Source organism: Phaethon aethereus (genome assembly GCF_964289735.1).
Source record: "Phaethon aethereus genome assembly, chromosome: 1".
NCBI lineage: Eukaryota > Metazoa > Chordata > Aves > Phaethontiformes > Phaethontidae > Phaethon > Phaethon aethereus.
Window position 1 is genome coordinate 117,035,313 of NC_138575.1, and position 19,380 is coordinate 117,054,692.

Here is a 19,380-nt window from a genome sequence, read left to right on the forward strand (position 1 = left end):
GCACTCGCGCGCTGCCACCACCCGTCCTCCTCGATTGGTCGAACCCTGCGTTATAATTGCGCTAGGAGACCCGCGAGCGCACCGCGATTGGCCGCGGCACTGACGGCCCGTTCTATATAAAGGCGGCGGGAGGGGCAGACGCCTAGTTCTCGGGTGCGGGTTGTGGCCGTCGGTGCTGTGTGCTGCGCTCCGCCCGCCGCGGGAACATGGTGACGCTGAAGGCTGTGTGCGTGATGAAGGGGGACGGCCCCGTGCAGGGCGTCATCCACTTCCAGCAGCAGGCAAGGGCCGGCGGCGGGCGCCACCCTGTCGCTCTCCATCTTCCCCCGGGGTCTCCCCCGGCCGCCGTGCTGAGTCATCGTGCGGGGCGGGCGGCGCGGTTCTCCCTTCCCCTCCTCCCCGGCGGTTGCGAGGCCGGCGGGAGCTGCGCTGGGCGGGCTTGTCCTGGGTCGCGGTCCCGCCGGCTGTCCTGCCCCCGCTGCGGTGGTGGGAGGGACTGGGGCTGTTGCGCACCTGGTTTGTCCCGGGCCAGGCCGCGAGCGGCGGGGCCGAGCCCGCCCGGGGTAGGGCGCCTGAGGCCTCCCGGGAAGCCTGTGACGCCCCGCGATGCCCTGCGCGGCGCGAAGAGGGAGTGGGAGGGCACCCACGGGCGAGCGTGAGCCGTCTGCCCGGCGCCGGGTACTCGGCCGAGCTCGATGCTGGAGCCGGCCTTAGGCTTTGCTGCGAAGCTTGTTTACCGCTGTCGGCGTAGGGCTTAACGGAGCTTTTAATTGCCAAGCGGCCGGAGCCCTTTCGACCGCTCCTGAGTCACATTCAGTAAAGAAGCTGGGGCTGCAGATGGTCAGTAGCCTGTCTGTGGTGGAGGAGTGACTTTCGGGTCTCTTGTGCTTCTAGAGGGAAGTATGTGATCACTCTCAAAAGCAAGCAATCTGATAAAAGGCATTCTCTTTGCTTGTTGGTACGTAATAGGAAGAGTGTATTTTGGGTGGCTAAACAAATGCAGCTATTGGGTCAAAAGCTGTATTGCCATATAGAATCAGTGTAGGAGGGTAAGCGTGTGTGTCTTGGTAGCTGAACTTGTAGCAGAGTTTCTAGTGCTTTCTGTTGACTGGGAAGCTTCAGTTGACACAAGGCCATTTAATGTTGTAGTCCTTTTGGTGATAAATTCTTTCCATTAAAGGGTGATGGACCAGTAAAAGTTACTGGAAGAATCAGTGGCTTGGCTGATGGAGATCATGGCTTCCATGTCCATGAATTTGGTGACAATACAAATGGTAAGATGCTTATCCAAGCTTTTGAGTTACAGCTGTAATGTGACTGCTCAGCTTTAAACAGCTTCTTTCAGTGTTGCAGCAGCAACTAGTATAAGTGTAGTTAGTAGGTCTCATGACTGCAAATCTTGTTTAAGAAGTGATGACATTTGCTAAGGAGTTGTTTCCCATTTAATACTTTAAACATGTTTAGGCTGGTGCTCAAGATCTGACATACCAAGCACTAACCTAAATAATTCGATAAACCTAGTATTAGGAAATAAGAAAGCTTTCAACTGAGCCCAGAGTGTTCTATAATAAGTAATCTTACTTTATTGGACTTGCAGGTCTGTAGAAGGTTACTTACCTTCAGAGGATTAGTAGAACATCTAACAGGAGAGTAGCTATTTCATCATTGGTGACTTCACTTCCTCTGGCTATAGGAGGAGTACCTTGGTGTAGCGTATAAGCAACAGGTTTAAACTGGCTATTACAAAAAAAAAAATCTACTTGATGGCTGCATTCTGTTTCAGGGTGTACCAGTGCAGGTTCTCACTTCAATCCTGAAGGCAAGCAGCATGGTGGACCAAGTGATGCAGAAAGGTGAGTTTAATGTGCCCAGCCTCTTTACTGGGTAGCTACCCATGCAGCAGTCATCTAAGTGCTACTTTGTGCTTGGGAGGCCACTTCATGAATAATGCTAGGACAATACCAAAATAAAATTGGCAATTCCAGCAGGACTTCTAGGGTCGCTTAACAAAGGCTCTGATAACTGTATGATGATTTGTTAGACACCTCAGCTCTAAGAGTGTGGGTCTTCAGGACATATTCTTGCTTTTAGTGTAGCTTGGGGAGAAGAAGTAGTAAAGGCTTTTACTGAGTGAAGGTTCCTCAAGGTATGAGTGGGGGAAGTTCCTGTATTAAAGCCTTATTTGGTCAGTGGTGATTTGCTTCTCTTCTGGGGCCAGCTTTTGACAACAGGGGCCCTAAACTGTCAGTTGTTGAGCTGTCTGCAGGCTTGTGTGTGCAGATAAGGATCATCAGTGGAAGGTGCTGAGGCCTCAGGAGACATGGCAGGATGAATACAAAGCTGTGTGTTCCTGAGCATGGGGGCTTTTTATTGTGTGTGCTGGGCTGTTCTTAGCCTGTTAGTGTATGTACCGTACTACCCACAGTATGTACTCCTCAGGGGTTGTGTGTGCAGTGTATCAGTACAGGGTCTGATGCTCATGCTGACTATCTCTGTACCTCAGTGGGAGCTGAGACTTAGTTCTTCCCCTGGAAGTAGTTTTCATAGTCCAGTTACCTTTAGGGAACCCTTGCATGTTTGAGACCTGATGGCTGAGCAACTGGTTTAAATAGTATGCTGACTGGGTTTGGAGACTGGGAGGAGACTGCACAAGAGCTGAAGGCCAGTGTGGTAGTGAGAGGAGTTTGGAGCAAGTGTAAAAGGTAGGCTGGGCTTGCACAGGTAGGGTCTGGACTAGCATTGGGACCAACTTGGCATTGTGATTAGCCTTTGAATGCTCACATTTATGTCCATAACTGCACCTTCTATGACTAATAAATTCACAGAATCATTAAGGTTGGAAAAGACCTTTAGGATCATCAAGTCTAACTGTCAACCCAGCACCACCATGCCCACTAAACCATGTCCTGAAGTACCATGTTTCCATGGTTTTTGAATACTTCCAATGGTGGTGACTTCATCTCCCTGGGCAGCCTGTTCCAATGCTTGACCACCCTCTTGGTGTAGAAATTTTTCCTAATATCCAATCTAAACTTCCCCTGGTGCAACTTGAGGCCATTTCTAGTTACTTGGGGGGAAGAGACCAACACCCACCTTGCCACAACCCCCTTTCAGGTAGTTGTAGAGAGCAATAAGGTCTCCCCTCAGCCTTCTCTTCTCCAGACTGAACAACCCCAGTTCCCTCAGCCACTCTTTGTAAGACTTGTTCTCCAGACCCCTCACCAGCTTTGTTGCCCTTCTCTGGACATGCTCCAGCACCTCAGTGTCCTTCTTGTAGAGAGGGGCCCAAATTCATACCCGAGTGATCAGTTGTATGCCAGCCTAAGCATGCGGGCTGCTAGCCAGCTATCTGGATAACAGGACAGCATGAAATGGTGTGCTCACGGGCCTCTCTGGCAACCAACTGCTCCAGTGCAAAAGGTCAAAACTCAATGAACTTTGTGGCTTCTACTGTTTCTGCTTTGTCAAATCCTGCTGCTGGTGTAACCTGCTTACTCAGGCAGCTGTAGGCTGGGTAATTCCTTATGAGGGTGTAAGAACTAGATCATGCTTTTATCAGTGTAGAGTTGAAACACTTGAAGCTTCCTGGAAGCTTAAATCAAGCAAATTCCTAAAGGGAAAATTGCCCTTGACCTGATTTTATAGGACTTGGTTAAAAATAGGAAATTGGGGCTATGCTGTCTAAGAAGCTGGTAGTCAGCATTCAGGGAGCTGAGCTGGTCACCCTGTATTCATGGAGAGTTTTAGAAACAAGTTGGTATTCAAGATTCTGAACCTGGATTGAAGAGTCTGTAGAACATCGTCAACTTGTCTTTTGAGTGAATGGTTTATTTGGAGCAGATGTGTAGGAAACAAGAGTCTGGAATGTCCTAAAGTTCAGTGAAAACTGAACTGCTTGAGGCCTAAGTTTTAAGGGAAGTCCTAGCAGAGATCTAGGTTTGATAAAACCCGTGTGGTAGAGTGTAATGCCAAGTGTATGGGAGAATGCTATGCAAACTTGGATAGCCATCTCTGGTACTGATTAGAACTTAGCTAGCACTTAACACATGCCCTTTGACCTGTCACTTGACAAACTGCTTTTACTAATCCTATTTAAACCTAAAGCCTGCAGCTGCTTGTGGAATAGCTAATGTCTATCACTAAGTGATAGACATTAAAAGCTCTTAAGAATAGTGGCAGTGTTTACACTAAGCCTTGTATGTGCAGGAAAGGTTATTTCACCTAATGTGGGAGACTTTCTTTGAGCAGAGGGAGATGCCATCAGTATAGAGGAATCCTTGGCTATAGGAGGTGTGCACTGTTGGCTTGGCTTCTTAGGGAGCAATGGCATTCCTTTCCCCCAAGTTGATTAACCTTGCTGTTTCAAGTTTTACCTAGGACTGAATTGCAACCAACCCTTGAAATAAAGGAGTTGAAAACAGTGGAAATGGTCAAGATTGACTGATGGTGGTTAATGAGGAGATATGTGCTGTTTAAGATAAGGTGGTGGAGTACCTGAGTGTAGTAACTATGGGTATTGCATTGGGCCATCACTTGGAAGAGCTTTCACTTCAACCAAGTGTTCTCTGAGTTTCTCTGCATCTTTGTGTAGGCACGTGGGAGACCTTGGAAATGTGACTGCTAAAGGCGGAGTGGCAGAAGTGCAAATAGAAGATCACATCATTTCTCTTAGTGGACCACATAGCATCATCGGACGTACCATGGTGGTAAGTGTCCTGGTGTCTACTTGGGGATGCTCTAAAGAACTCCAGAGCACTCTTGACAGAGGGTGGAAGCTTTTTGATGCTGGAGGCCAGTCCCTGGAGCTTGTTGTAGAACTTGTAGTGCAAGATTTCCAGCATGGAGCATCCTTTGAAGCCCTGCCTTGAAGTCCTCTTTGTATTAGTATGGCACTTCATTGCCATGAGATCTTAATTTTCTGCCTGCCTTCTGAAGATGTTACTCTCCATTTAACTTTGCTTCTTCCAGCTGTGAGTGACTAAAGCAACCTGATTTGGGGAAGGAACTGGCAGCTTGGCACAAATGCCATCACTGAAAGGCATGGCAGTGGGTGTTTCAGGACACCGTTTGCTAGTACTGGTCTGGGAGTTGTTGGCTTGACTTCTGCCATGGGGTCCTTGGGATGGAGGGAGGGAGAGGCTGTGTGGACTTGGCCACCCATGGGCATTGTCAGTGATTGGTTTCCCTGGGGACTGCAGTGTGTGCCGAGGTTGCTGTGCTCCTGCACAAAGCAGGCTTGGACTGATGGCCAAGGAGCAGGGGGATGTGTAGTGTAGCACTTCGGGTGGCGTGGCCAAGGCACCGCATGTGCAGTGGTCAGCTTCGTGTTGTAAGGGTGAACTTGAATGTCAAGTCCAAGCTTGCTCTTGGACTAGGATTAATTTCTTGAAACATGGGGTTTTGGTGACTTCCAATTCAAAGAAATTCAGCTGGAGGCAACTTATCTTTTTAGACAAGTCTAGTCTTAAGTTTTTAGCACAAGTATCAACTTCGCATTCGGCATTATGTCATTAAGCAGGTTCTCTGTGTAACACATCCTGCTGGCAGCTGGCAATACTGCTTGTCACTGCTACTAATGTGAGTAGTGAAAAATGTTGGTTATGCAATAACATGAATTAAGATATCTTCAATTCTCTTTTTAGGTCCATGAAAAACGCGATGACCTGGGTAGAGGGGGAGATAATGAGAGCAAATTAACTGGAAATGCTGGCCCTCGCTTAGCTTGTGGTGTAATTGGAATAGCGAAGAGCTAAGTATTGTACCCAAAATGCTTAAGATGAGTGATGAATGGGCTGTATTTCATTGCAAATATTGTACTTGCCCTTCCTTGTGCAAGCAAAAGATTTATCATTTAATCTCATTACTGCTCTGCATTCTGAGAATCACTTAAACTGGTGAAGACTGACTTAATTTTGTATGATGTACATTGCAATTGCATTGACCATGATGGAACGTCTCTGTAGCCTTCTGCTAAAGCATCTGCTGTAACCATTAAGCATAATCTCACTAACTGGAACCCCTGTTCTGTGTCATGGAAGATGTGTAGTAGTGATCACATCCTGAACACCAAAACTTCTAGTATAATCTGTGATTTGGAGGATTAGCCTTATGAGCTTTGGCAAGACTATTCAAAGAGCAGTAGATGCTGTATGTATCGGGGCTTCCTCCTGGCAAAGTTGCAGCATTTGTAGGTTTCAAACTTGTGTAATAAACTTGCTGGGCAAATACACCTTGGTCTTGCTGTCTATAAAAAAAAACAAATGCCAAACCCCTACCTGCTGACTTGCTAACATGGCAAAGTAGGCCTGGGCTTCATGATGTCAGTAGCTAATTTGCTAGACACCAACAGCATCCCACAGGTTGCTTCCAGCCAGTAACCCTGGAACAGCTAAGACCTGAGCTCAGTTGGTATGTCTTGTTACTTGGGTTGTCCTGTGACAGAATCCCATGTTATGTGGTGATAACCTGACACCCTGGGCATGTTGCAGCTGGTTGCTGCTTTGCAGAAGTACCTTCCTGCTGTTAAAACATAATGGTGTGTAACCCTTGTGACACCTGCAAGTAACTGAAGAGTGTGTGTGGTGGGGAAGCTGTAAGCACATAGAAGGGTCTGGCTCCAATTTGTGTCCTTGTGCCTCACCCTGGCTGTGTGGGTGGGGTGGTTGTGGGCTGCTGTGTGGTGGAAGTCTGGATGTGTTGCTTGAAGAAAGGAGTTGTCTTCACCTAAGCAGGAGTGTCTAGTGTGGAATAGGCCTGTCCTTAAAAAGGATGTATGTAGCCAGTTCTGTATCTAACTTCATAAAGCTTCTCAGCAGTGTCATCCCTGTATACTAGTGCCAGCTTACATTTTCTTATGTGTACCTCAAACACAGATTTCCAAGTCTTTTAATAGAGGAAATTATTCATTTTAATGACTTGTATCAACATTCCTTATCTTGTACACAAGCGAGATTCATGGAAGTAGTTGGTTGTAGTTCTAGACACCCACATTCCTGTGTAGTGTGTTACAAAGGGAATGGCTTTTGGTAGTATAGTAAGAGTACTGTAAAAACACTTTAAATTTGCATTCATTGCAGGTGGCAAACAACTGTGTGTACAATCTCTACCCACCTGTACCTCCTCCAGTGGAATAGTCTTAAGTTCTGATGCAGCTGCAGCAGCAGAATTAAGACAGTGGCTGCACCTTTCAGCTCCCTCCTTAAAACTGGAGGGGCTGCAGACCACTGAACACCCACAGATACCACCAATCACCTCTTTGCATTTCAGAAGGACTGAGGAGGCTCATGTTGTCTCCCCTTTGCCTAAGGGGGTGGGGGGAGAAACCAGGAGGTACAACTGTTGGTCAAGCTGTAGCAGGAGAGCTCTAGCAGCCCTGCTGCTGGCTGCCTCTCCCAGCGGTTCTCCTGGGCTGCTTTGAACGCTGGGTAGCTGCACGTCTTTACTTGCCAACCTGTTTTCTCTTGCTGGGTTATGTGCTAGGCACACTAGCCTAGAAGTCAATGCTGTCTTGAAGGGCATAGAAGTAACGCTTGGCTGATGTACAGATTGTTGTAACTGGCAGGCACAGGCTCAATAACCAAGGTGTTAATTGCTAATGCTGTGTTAACAGTAATGGCTGCTTGCACTGAGCTAATTAATCTTTAAGTACAAATTTCTGGCTTATTTTAAAGCCAGAAATTTGGTAGTTGTAGAAGGGCAGTTACACTGGCAATGCTGTAAAGATAATGCATCACTAGTAGGTTTATTACACAATCGCTGCTTCAGAAGGCAGTAATTGTTCTGCAGAGGACAAGCCATGGTTTTCCTAGGCCTTGTTTTCAAATTCCTGATAAGGGAAGTGGAGAGAATGCGAGGTGGCAGTTGTGTGAACAGATGAGCCTTCCATCTCTTTCGTTCTTGTCTTCAAATCTTTTAATAAAAGTGTATTCATTAAAAAAAAAAAATCCTACCTCTGTACAGAATTATGGCAGTTTTTACTAAGACAGGTCTTAAACATAAGACATAAATGTCTGGCTTTGGATGAAGAAAAGTTGGTTCCACTGGCCCAGCATGAAACAAACATTAAGGACACAAGTTTTAATATATGGAAGTTGAGTTCACTACAAGTATGTAAACAGGTTTTTTTTTTTTTCTCTTTATTCTGCTGTTGCAAGAACATAAAAATATATGTCCTCTCCCCACTCCAAACTCCATGTTTGCTTTCCCACCCTGCTCCCTTCCCCCAGAAAAAATTCCCTCTGCTGCGGAGTAGCTATGAAAAAGTACTGATGTAAGAAAGCAGCTGCCCTTCACTTAGAGGGGGGGAAAAGGAAAAACAACCCAACTTTAAAAGCAGAACACACCTCTATCAAGGAGAAAAAACCTATTAAATATGCACAGGATTCATACAGTTTTTCCACTGCGCTTCTAAACAAGCTTCAACTGAAGGGCTGCTGTGCAGCTGATCGAGGTTCGGGCACGTTTTCAGGGCAGAACGGCTGGGGCTCTGACCCCGCTCAGCACAGCGCAGCCGGCTTTCAACATGGTTTGCGCTTGAAGGGCTGACTGCAAACAAGTGGCTGGTGTTTGCCCTCTTTAAAATTTAACAAAATTACTTAAGTGATATGGAGAGAAGATGGTAAAACTTACACAGATACAAGAAAATGCGCTCTTTGTCCATCGGTCCGATAGGTACAATACTAGGGTAAAAAATTTAAACCTACCTCTTGCAGGGTTACAGGAGGTAGGCATCATTAACACAGACAACAGTAGCAGCCCAGATTTGCGTGAAGGAAGAGGCAGCGTTTCAAAATCCTTGTGCACCCTCCCGCCCCACTTCCTTTCCCCAGCCCCTGTTTAAAAAAAAATAGGTTAACATTTTATGTTGTGTTTTGGTGTCTTTGATTTCTCTTTCACCCCCGGTTTCCAAAAAGCATCAATGAATAACAAGTACAAAAGATGCCGAGCTGGTGCGCGTCCCAGCCCGCCACACACAGTAATTTTATAACATTACAAGCAGAGCAGACTAAGTTATGTCTGAAGGTGTCCATTTTTTAAAAAAAGGCTAATTAGGGCAACATTTACCACAGAACCAGTTGGAGGGGAAGGTGGGGGGGAGAAAAGAAAAAAAATTGATTGCATTGCCAACACTAAACAGTTAACTCTTCAATTAACATTTCAAAACCACTAACTTTTACCTAGTATGGTCAAGTAATCATTAAAATGCAGCAATCTAAAAATCAAGATGACTATTACAAATAAAAATTTGCTTCTGTGAATAGCTACACAAACAGATGTATTTCTTTTAACAAATATAAACAAAACAGTCTAATTTAGACTCCAGTACAGCATTAACAGTTCAAACTTTAAGATGTTGAACACTCCTTTTCCACTTCAGTGCAGTGTAGGAAGAATAGCACACGTTAAAGTTTGTTACGAAAATAGAGTTTATTAAAAACACATCCCTATTGTTTTGAGGAGCTTTCACCGTTACCTTTTCTTAAATTAAAAAAAAAAATAGAAAGCACTTCTACTTCTGATTTGTAAACTTTTTAAAGTCAAAACTTTAAAAAAGTTACAGCAAAAATGGGTAATATTTTAATCATATCTTCAGTATTTCATGTTACGTTGTGGCTATTTTAAATAGAAGGGAAGCAATCAAATTGCTTACAATTCCCCACCAACTACTGCGGGGCTGTGATATAAGCAGAAGCAAATATGATACAGCAGACTGTACAACTCTAAAGCTCTACACTCCAACAAATGTCACTGTCATCTTGCGACAACTCCCAGTCTCTAGCGCGGAGCCTCCGCCACGGAGCCCATCTCCTTGTCCGCATGTTCCACAGATGAGGTAGCCTCGGATGTTAACTCTTCAACAGGTTTTACACCTGTAGGTTCAGACTCTCCCGCAGCAAGTTCTGAAACAATGTCTGCATCTTCCATTTTGCCGCTGTGAGATTCATGGTTTTTGTCACCATCTGCCCTGTCTGTCATCTCAGGTTTTTCCTTTCCTCGGTTTTCTTCCTTGTCTCTCCGAGACTCCCTGTCTCTCGAATCTCTCTCTCTGTCTCGATGGCCACTGGACCGCCTGTTTCTGTCCTCCAAGTCTCTGTGTCTGTCTCGCTCGGGGCTTCTTCGTCCCCAGTCTCGCCTGTCACGATTACCAACTCGCTCGTGATCTCTGTCATCGTTGCGGTTCCCATAGCGCTCGCGGTCGTTTTCTACCCGATTTCCAAAAGATCTCCTTCCAAACCTTTCCTGGTCTCTGTTAGGCGTGAACGTCTGCCTGTCGTTCCTAAACTGCCTCCCATCTCTGTTATCCTCAGGTCCGCCTGGGCCCCCGCTTCCCGGCATCCCCCCCGGTCTCACATAGTGACCTGGCGGTGGGAAGGGGGTTTTCATTCCGTGGGGGGGAGGCATCCCAAAGCCCCCTGGCCCCGGCGGGGGCCCTCTGTGCATCATGTGGGGAGGCATGTGTCGTGGTGGCATCAAGGGAAACCGCTGCAGAGGAGGGGGTGGCATTCCTGGCGGCCGCTGGAGGGGTATCAAACCAGGCCGGGCACCCAAGAGGCCAGTGGATGGAGTCTGCAACCCAACAACGGGGGCTGGCGGGGGTGGCGCAACTCCTTGAGTGCCTGAAACAAACACACAGTAAAATCAGAGTACACAGAGTAAAATCAGAGGCTGCCAGGAGGAAGAAAAAAAGGCATTTTCATAATTTCAAAAACATTCTGAAATCTTCTCCTGAAATGAGTAACACCAAAAGGAGGGAGCAGAGGGGAGAGAGCTTCCTGAGCCGCTTTACAGGCTGTAAAGAGAGTTTAAACAGAGTTTAAACATGCCTTTAAACAGAAGTTTGTGTCATGCCAGAAGCAACTAACACTGCAGTGGTAGCAACTGATCCCTTATCCAAAAGGCTTCCTTTTGTGAAGAAGCCATTGCCAGTTGGCAGGTCAGAGCTCTTTCCCATCTCCAGCTTGGTGTCCTGCTTTGCCAACTGCCTGCGGAGGAAACACCTTCCCAGTGGGTTAGGCTTCCCAGGCTTCCAATTAAAAGAAACCTCAGCTTCCTTTAGTTAGCTTTAAAACATTTCTCCTCTATTACAAACATCAGCAAAACTGTGTATCTGGCTAAAATGCTTGAGATTTGAATTGGTTATCAACAAGGTTTTCAACGTGCAGAAGAGGTGGCAGACATGGTAAGCTATGAAGGGAGAGCTAAGGTCAGAACGGGGCTGGAATAGCAGCAGCAGGACATCACAGAGTTCAATTTACTATTCCAGAGAAAAGGGATACCACAAACTTTGATTTTAGTAGAATAAACCTTGCAACATAAACTAAAAAGAAATGCAACAGGTAGTTTCTGGATTTCTTTTTAAATATAATTTTCCATGCTTTATAGCACATATCCAACACCAACTATTACCCTTTTTTATTCCTGGACTTCTGTTTTTAGCATGGTCTTCATAAGAGGAAAAAAAATTAACTCTTAAAACATCCCACTTGAGAAAGCTCAGCCCAAAGCCTACTGACATCCACACGATGAGCCAAAACAAGCGAGGATTACCAAGCTCCAGATGTGGACTTCATAGCACTAGGTGTGTGCCAGCTTAACTCGTGTGCCTCCTTTTGTTTGAACTAGCAACGCTATTGTCTTGTGTTTTCTGTGGCCTTTTTATACTGGATCTGTCTGCTCTTTCTGCTCACTAGCAGTTATATACCTGAAAACAAGCTCCATATCTGAGAAAGCACGTGTTGTTTTTTAAAATCCCAAACTGAAATTTAAAGGAATTGATGGTTGCCAGCAGAACAAGCACAAAATCTCTCGTAATCCATCTTACGTTCCTCGATACATTTGCCGAGACTGTAAATAATGTTTTATTTCCGCATATACAAATAAAAATGAAAGCTAAGAATGCAGGTTATGCAAAGTTTTGTAACTCCTGCCCTGGGTAGAACTAGAATGTGAAATAGCTATGTAAAATAATACTAGAATTAAACACTTGGCAGTGTCACCAGTGAAAACCTCACTTTGATTTCAGCTTAATGAGCACAGTGGAGCAGACAGCTCAGATAACCTTCCACTCAACTACTGCAGCTTCCCTCTTCCTCCACCTGATTTATTTAGCATTTCTATCCCAAATACGGCCGAGCCTTCTGAAGAATGTGTACGCTGCCCTTTCACCACACAGTTTCTTATGCTCACGAACATCTCTAACTGAAACCTTCTTATCTGAGCACTCTTTATATTCATATTAGAGGGAAACTGTATTTTGCTGATCAGGAGAACTCGGGTAACAAAGATGTGAATATTCTTCCAGTCCATGGTATCATCTTACCTTCCCCTCCAAGCAGTCACTTTTAAGACACGGCTTGACAGGTCACACTCTTTGAAAGAAACGTTCCAGCAGCAACAGGGTATTTTTCCTGGTGGGGTTTTTTTTTTCTTTCCTTTGCAACTAGAAAATGCACAGCCCTCCCCCTCCTCCTGTTCATAACCAGGGCTGTAAGTCACCTAGCTTAAACTCCTCCCGTGACTTAGTACTACAGATCTGACAAGACAGACATATGGCTGATGATGTCTTCCAAGAATGTTATTTTGCTGAATGCTGAGGCTTGGGGATATTTTTGTTGGTAAGTAAATTCTTCTACAGAAGATTAAAAATAAGGCAGAAAAGAATAGCAAAGATCTAATGAGCTGAAGAGGATAAGCATTTGCTTCTGCTCTATAGCAACAGAGTAGATGTGGGTTACAACAGCACGGATGTGAGGCAAGCATGAAAAGTTTTTTTAAATTTAACAAGTAATTTAATTATGCAGCACAGAAGCAGCATAATGGTATCTGAAACTCATTCTCTTTCAAACTGGACTGCATCAGCAGGGTAGCTGAACACTTTTTATTTTAAATCAGCCCACTCAAATTCTGAGGCAAAATACACTGTAGAAAAAACCATTAGGAGTTTCCTCGTGGTGCTGACAAATCAGGCACCAATTAAAAATACACTCTCAAAGAGCTATCCAGAAACACATCAAAGTTCACTGAAAATGCTCAGTAAAATTAATGTTACAGATTGCACGTGCAATGTCTAGGAAAATATAAAGCCCTTTGTTGTCTTACATAGGGAAAGACAGTATGTAAAATTTAAAGAGTTTGTCAAACTTGCAAAGTACCACCAGAGCTCCTAGAGAAACAATAAAGTGATTTAATGATCATCGCATACCTGTGCAGACGAGTGATGGAATTTATCTGCCCCAGCCTGTATTTTATTCATTTGTTCCTAACTGTAAGCCTTTCTGTAGTAGCTAACCTTGTCTCCTTGCTTATGGTATGAAATACAACCATCCCTTTCACCAGCTGCTTATTCTGCGTAACTTGGCCAAGACGTGGCTTTTATTACAAGACATGGCTTTTAATACTGGAGACATAGTCCTCAGACCTAACATGTTACCCTGTTCAAATGTGTAAAAACATAAGATTGCTTTCATAACTTTTTTATTTGTAACTTTTACCACATAGTGAAAGGTTCTCAGAACTTGCAAAGAGTGTTTACTATGCAGAACGCCAATGCGAGTGTGCTAGGAAAACCCATCACCAACCATGAGTGGTGTTTCAGAGGTGCAAGAACAATCACACAGTGCCAACAGTTTTGTAATTTCACTTTACTCGCAAGACATAGCCCCAAATAGCTGTCCTGAAGAAGTGTCTTCTGTCCAGAGAGGTCACAGGAGTCATCCTTACTACTCTGATAAATTAGGTAAAAAGCCAGATTTCTGTGTCACTCTAATTCCATTTATGATTATCTTCTCTTCTGGCCGGACAAATCCCACGTTCCCTTGTGGTTCTTATCAGTGTTACAAATGCTAACATAACCAAGAAGTGTAGCATCTGATTTACTTTTTTTTTTGTAAACTGAACTCTGCTCAATAAGTGATTACAGTGTCTCTTATAATCCATTAAATTACTTCTCAGCCGTGCTGTTAAAAGAAAGCAAGTGGAGGAATGGCATTTTCTGTATCTCACACAGCAATCCTGCTTCACATACACCTCCTTTGCAAATCTGATGGAAATCTATATGAGAACAAGTCATCAAAAGCATATGGTTCCAGCAGAACAGTCTAAAGGTTTACACGTTAATGCTGATGTTCTGCAACATTTAGCCTATCACATGAATTCTCCTACCGTTCTCCAGTGGGGAATGCTGCATCTCAAAACTAGAACATTTAATACTACCAGGAAATTCTTGAAAGAGGGACAATGTTGTAAGTCTTGTGTCTTTTTCTGGAGTTCAATACAGAATCCTTTAGACCAGGCCAAGACTGTAAAGAAAGAAGTCTAAACTTAAGAGCCTAAATATCAATTCACAGCTTAAATAACTTGCCATAAATACCAACATTTTTCAGGGCAGTCAACGTCCATCACTGAAGCCAGTAGGAACTTGCTCCTATCCGTGTAAGATGCTTAAACAAGGATGCAAGACTAAAACCTGCTTTATAAAACATAAACACTGAACTGATCCAGGTCAAGGGAATCATCAAGGCAAAACTGAATTCCATGAATGGTGCTTGAGAGTTCATATTCCCTTACCTCGGAATTTTTATTCAGTAGTATTATGAAAGCAACATATATATAATTAGCAAACATGCAGTGTTTGTTATGCTTTTAAAATGGCCCATCACAAGAAATCTGGAAATGCATTAGCTTTATCACTGTTCATATCCTGCATTAATAAAGAGCTCATCCTTCCTGTGAAGGAAGTATCCACTTCATAATATAGTAATACTTGGATGAGCTTAGAGAACATTGTAGCCTGTCTCATAATTTAATGCAGATTACAAGGAGACTATGTAGTTACTTAAGAACAAACCAGCAAAGGAGAAAGAACAGTAATTCGGCATACTTTAACAGGAAACGAATACCAAGTTCGATGAGAACTACAGCATAATTAATCTTTGATAATATGTAATTATCATTGTAGGAATTTTGGTAAAAAGAGCACTAGACCAGAACCTACAAACTGCAATATGGTGTATTTAATCAAGGTAATAGATCACAGAATCTGAATACTCAAAACATAGCATCTGCAACAGCAGTTTATTACTGGTCCAAATTACAGCATTTGCTCAACACTAAGAACACGCTGGCAAATCAAAAATGATTTAAAAGCCTGTCACTTTCTGCAATATGCACACGTAAAAGGAGTCTAAAAATATCTGCTTGGCAGATCATGTAAAAAATGACATATGAGCACACACTCACAATACCAGTTACAGTCTGGATAACCTTGTTCAGTTTAAGAACAAGAAGCTACAACAGTAGCAAATATCATCAAAGATACAACTAAATCAAAACAACCTGAGGGCAGTTTTTAGAAATAAGCACAAAAAATTCAGACACAATGTCCACAAGGGATCACTCCTCTGAAGCACAAACATGTCTTTGTTGGAAGTGATGAAAGAATTACATTGGAGGAAGGAATGAAATTAGTGATGAAACAGAACGTAACTTACATTACTAAGAAAGCATATGAAATCTTACAATAATCAGTTTAGAATTACTTTTTAACATATCTTCCACATAAAAACTGAACAGATAGATAAGCTTCATTTTGAAGTTACAAAAATTAGAAAAGAGCTCCTGCATTTGTACAGATTACATAAGGTGTTCTCAAGCAAGGTTAAGTCTAGATTTTTATGACAGTCTCTTCAGAGCAATCTTCATTCTTTGAATTCAGCCTGCAGAGTAAGTTCTTCTATCCTGCCCAAATATCCGAAGAACATTTCTTCATTCTTCATGTTACACTACTCAAGCCCCTTCATCCCTATTTCCCCAAGCAGAGTCCTCATGACATACTTCATGATGCTGTCAAACAAATCTTTCTTCCACCTTCTTATCTCAGGTTGGAGAGCCACAGCATGGGAACGTTTAACAAGCAGTTTGAGGACTTTGTGAGAAACCAGTCACACGATCAGTCATCTATTCAAATTGCTAAACCATGCAACTTGTGAACATGAGGTCCTTTAGTCAGAAGCATTTGATTCCCCTTGCCTGCACCTTCCCACGGCTAACTGAGGGTGATGCTGTACCTACTCATTTATTTTGTCACTTCACTTGCCTCTGACCTGTACAAGACTGTCAGTCAAACCCTAAGGCTACATTTCAATTGTCAAGCCTGCAAGTTGTTCTGGGCTCTGGGACCAGCATGCATATGTAGATTGCATCTCATGTCTGCACACATGGTGAAACCCTGGCACACACTATTTCCCATGCTTTGATTTCCCTAGGAGTGAAACCTGACACACAGAATGAAAAGGAAGGAATGATGATGCAGCCTGGACAGCTCTAGAACTCAGAAGACAGGGAGGGCAAGACTTCAAGGGACACTTCTTTGCTATCTAGATCAGCATGAGTGGTGGAAAACATCACCTCTTTCATGTTTTTCTTCCAGCCTAAGGAAAGACCAGATCTGGACTCTCACAGGCAGAGCTAAGCTCAAGTGGTAAGTGAATCAAAGTGGTTTTAAGAAGACAGTTTCATTTGTGTTAACTTCCTGAAAAGTTTTAAAAGCAAAGACAACTGATATGAATCTTTTATCTTTAATCATGTGAAATATTGTAACCTGTTTCTTCTAGTTTTCTTGTATCAGATTGTGAACAGTCCGAAACACCGAAATGTCAGATGGAAGGATTTTACGTAACTCCTTGATTATAAATGACGACTTCTTGAAATAAGACACTCATCAACATAAAATGCTATTACTTAAGTAAACACAGAGAACTGTAAGCTAGTACTTCAGGATTACTCTGTAAACTCATACATGCAATCTTACAAAACAAAAAACTCTCCTATCCCCTTGTTGGTGAGACTGAACATTGAGAGAAGTCACTCTGACCACATCAACAACTTTATCTGCCTCAACTATTCAGTAAACAAGTAATAAAAACAAAGGCAAGTTCTTGATCTTTACATTTATCAAATTCAGCTTCCTTGAATGTATAAGAATAAAAAAAAGCTACTGTCCAAGTACGTAATGTGGGTATGTAATTTACTTCACTCCCATCTTAATTTTGTAAAACCTTTTTCTTATGTGTATAGCGATACAGCAAACTGCAGAGTAACTTAGTGCATTCCAAAGGCTTGGAATAAAAGTTCAAGTTATGCCTTACAAGACATAGTACCATGAAACTTCAAAAATCTGGTAATACTGTATTACAATTGCAAAAAGTGTAACTTCTTCATTAAGACGTAAATGTCTTAAATGTATGGTCCAGTAATCCTTATCACTACAAAATTCTCTCAAACCATGGTGTCACTGCAAAATTTTTTTTAAGCTTTTCTCTGTTTGCCAAGTGCCCAAGATAGTCTAAAACAATTAGCTGCTAGTTTTGCCTATCTGCTTTGATAGATTTTTACAAAGCAGACTGATTTTCAGAGAGAAGCAGCTCTTCACTTCTTGAAAAATGCCTTTTAAAAGGGTCTTATTTTGAGTTTCCAACACGAAAGACCAAAAATCACTAGTCACGGCTGGAAAATTTAGCCATCAAATCCAATAGAGAAGTAAGCTCTCAGGAAGACAAATCTTTGGGTTTTTTTCAGTGTATACTGCAAAGTTCTAGGCAAAACCACACTAAAACAAAATTATCTTTTTAATTCACTCGTTAGTCTCATTTAGACTCTTTAGGGTCTCATTTATTTAATGTAATCATCTCATTAAAATTTGCAGGAAACAAAGTCTCTCTCGAGTGTATTCTTGACACTGACCCATAAAAGGCCATCCTAAAATATTTATCAGACCTCTGTAACATTAAACAGTATATACTCTTTAAAAATCTGACCAAGTTCAATATCATATCGTGAAAACTGATTTATGTAAGATATCCAAAGTTAGCTTGGTTTTGCTGATCAAAATACCATTTTGTAATGTTTAAATAAGGTAACATATTGTTCAAAAGGTTTCAAAACCTGTAATACTGCAGAGCTGAATAAAAGCTTTTAAAAAAATTTTTATTAAAATAATTTATTCCATACATAAAAAGTATACCATATTTTCACAGATTTAAAAAATACACTAAAAAAATACTGTTTCTCTGTAAGTTAATCTTACATATGTAATAGTTGAGTTTAAAACGTCATTCATAAGTCACACAGATGTTTTGTTTTAAGTTAATTTTCTATACGGTATAAACCTCAATTTGTTAAAACTAGACAGCATTTCATTCTGTCCTGAATTTGTAACTTAAACGTTACGGCTTTTTTGTTTCTTCAGAAAACAGATCTCCAATAATAAAAAAATAGTTACTGCTCCTTCTGTGCAAAATCAAGCGTCTAAATGTGACTGACAACAGAAGTGCAGAAATGTCTTTCAACAAGTTTATAAAAATCTGCTTTACTTTCCCACGAACTGTAAGTCAGTAGCAAAATAAAGGTTGTATTTTAAATTTAGGGAACAATAAAGTGAAGAATATATATACAAAAATGAACTTACCAAGAAGTGGAATAGCTTGGGTGACAGGAGCAGGTACATTAGTAGGTGCTACAGGAGGTGGAACAGTCCCATATATTTTGGAACTATCGGTAGTTTCAGCATTCCCTCTGGATCCAGAAACCACTGTTGGGATGGGATTTCCTACAGATGAATCTTTTGTAGTGTCTTCATTCACACCAGTTGCTGTTGCTAAAGAGACAATGCATTGACATATTAAAAAAAAGTCAGCTTTTCTGCTTGCACGATACCTTCCTTCTACTGCCACTTGCCCAAGATTTAAACACTTACAATTTGGGATGTTTACTGCCGGAGTGTGAGGAACAGATACTGGAGGAGTTATAGGTGGTGGTGGTCCAGGAGGAAGAAAGCCTAGAAAAAAGTATATATTAACACTGAGTGTCACTTTACCAAAACATACTTGTGCAGTTTATATGGCAGATGCTTTGATTTGCTGTATGGTTAAAAAACGGACTTAATATTCCTAGAAATATATAACTGTACCTGGGGGTAAATGCATTGGGTTGAAACCAGGTCGTAAAAATGGAGGCGGTGGTGGTGGTGGCACTCCAGGAGCAAATCCAGGAGGTGGGATTCCTAAAGGTGCTGTGAAAGCAGGTGGTTGGAGTGCACCAACCACAGGAGGACCTGATGGATGTGGTGGAACCTAAGAAAAAGGGAAAGGGAAAAATGTGTTACCTCCAGATTGAGCAGATTACTTGTGGTTCAGTGGTAGACTGCTGTCTTCCGTGCTTTGTCCATCAAAACAAGAAAATCTAAGCTACCTTAAATGACTCCGTAACAAGGTGACTTACATAACCGATCTAATTAGCAGTCAAAGAACTCCTATAACTTAAAGTACCAACATTGATCTTGTTTGCCTTTGTTCTTAAAGAAAAAAGTCATTCTCTGTGGTAAAT

General features: G+C 42.5%; 2 protein-coding genes across 2 annotated transcripts in view; one reads left to right on the plus strand and one right to left on the minus strand.

Annotated features, from left to right (window-relative positions):
- Positions 1-206: 206 nt before the first annotated feature.
- SOD1 (superoxide dismutase 1) lies at positions 207-5,753 on the plus strand (the record flags this gene model as incomplete). The annotated part of the gene is made up of 5 exons (XM_082003945.1): positions 207-281; positions 1,181-1,274; positions 1,784-1,853; positions 4,592-4,706; positions 5,643-5,753. The coding sequence occupies 5 exons, from the start codon at positions 207-209 to the stop codon at positions 5,751-5,753; spliced, it is 465 nt and encodes a 154-aa protein (XP_081860071.1).
- A 3,192-nt stretch (positions 5,754-8,945) lies between these two features.
- SCAF4 (SR-related CTD associated factor 4) overlaps positions 8,946-19,380 on the minus strand; it is a gene marked incomplete at its 5' end in the record, with an annotated part of 47,967 nt that continues 37,532 nt past the window's right edge. Inside the window, 4 exons of the mRNA XM_082008658.1 lie at positions 8,946-10,616; positions 18,464-18,652; positions 18,752-18,832; positions 18,965-19,127. Of these exons, the coding sequence (XP_081864784.1) occupies positions 9,775-10,616; positions 18,464-18,652; positions 18,752-18,832; positions 18,965-19,127 (1,275 nt within the window). The 3' untranslated portion in view covers positions 8,946-9,774. The remainder of the gene's footprint in view (positions 10,617-18,463; positions 18,653-18,751; positions 18,833-18,964; positions 19,128-19,380) is intronic.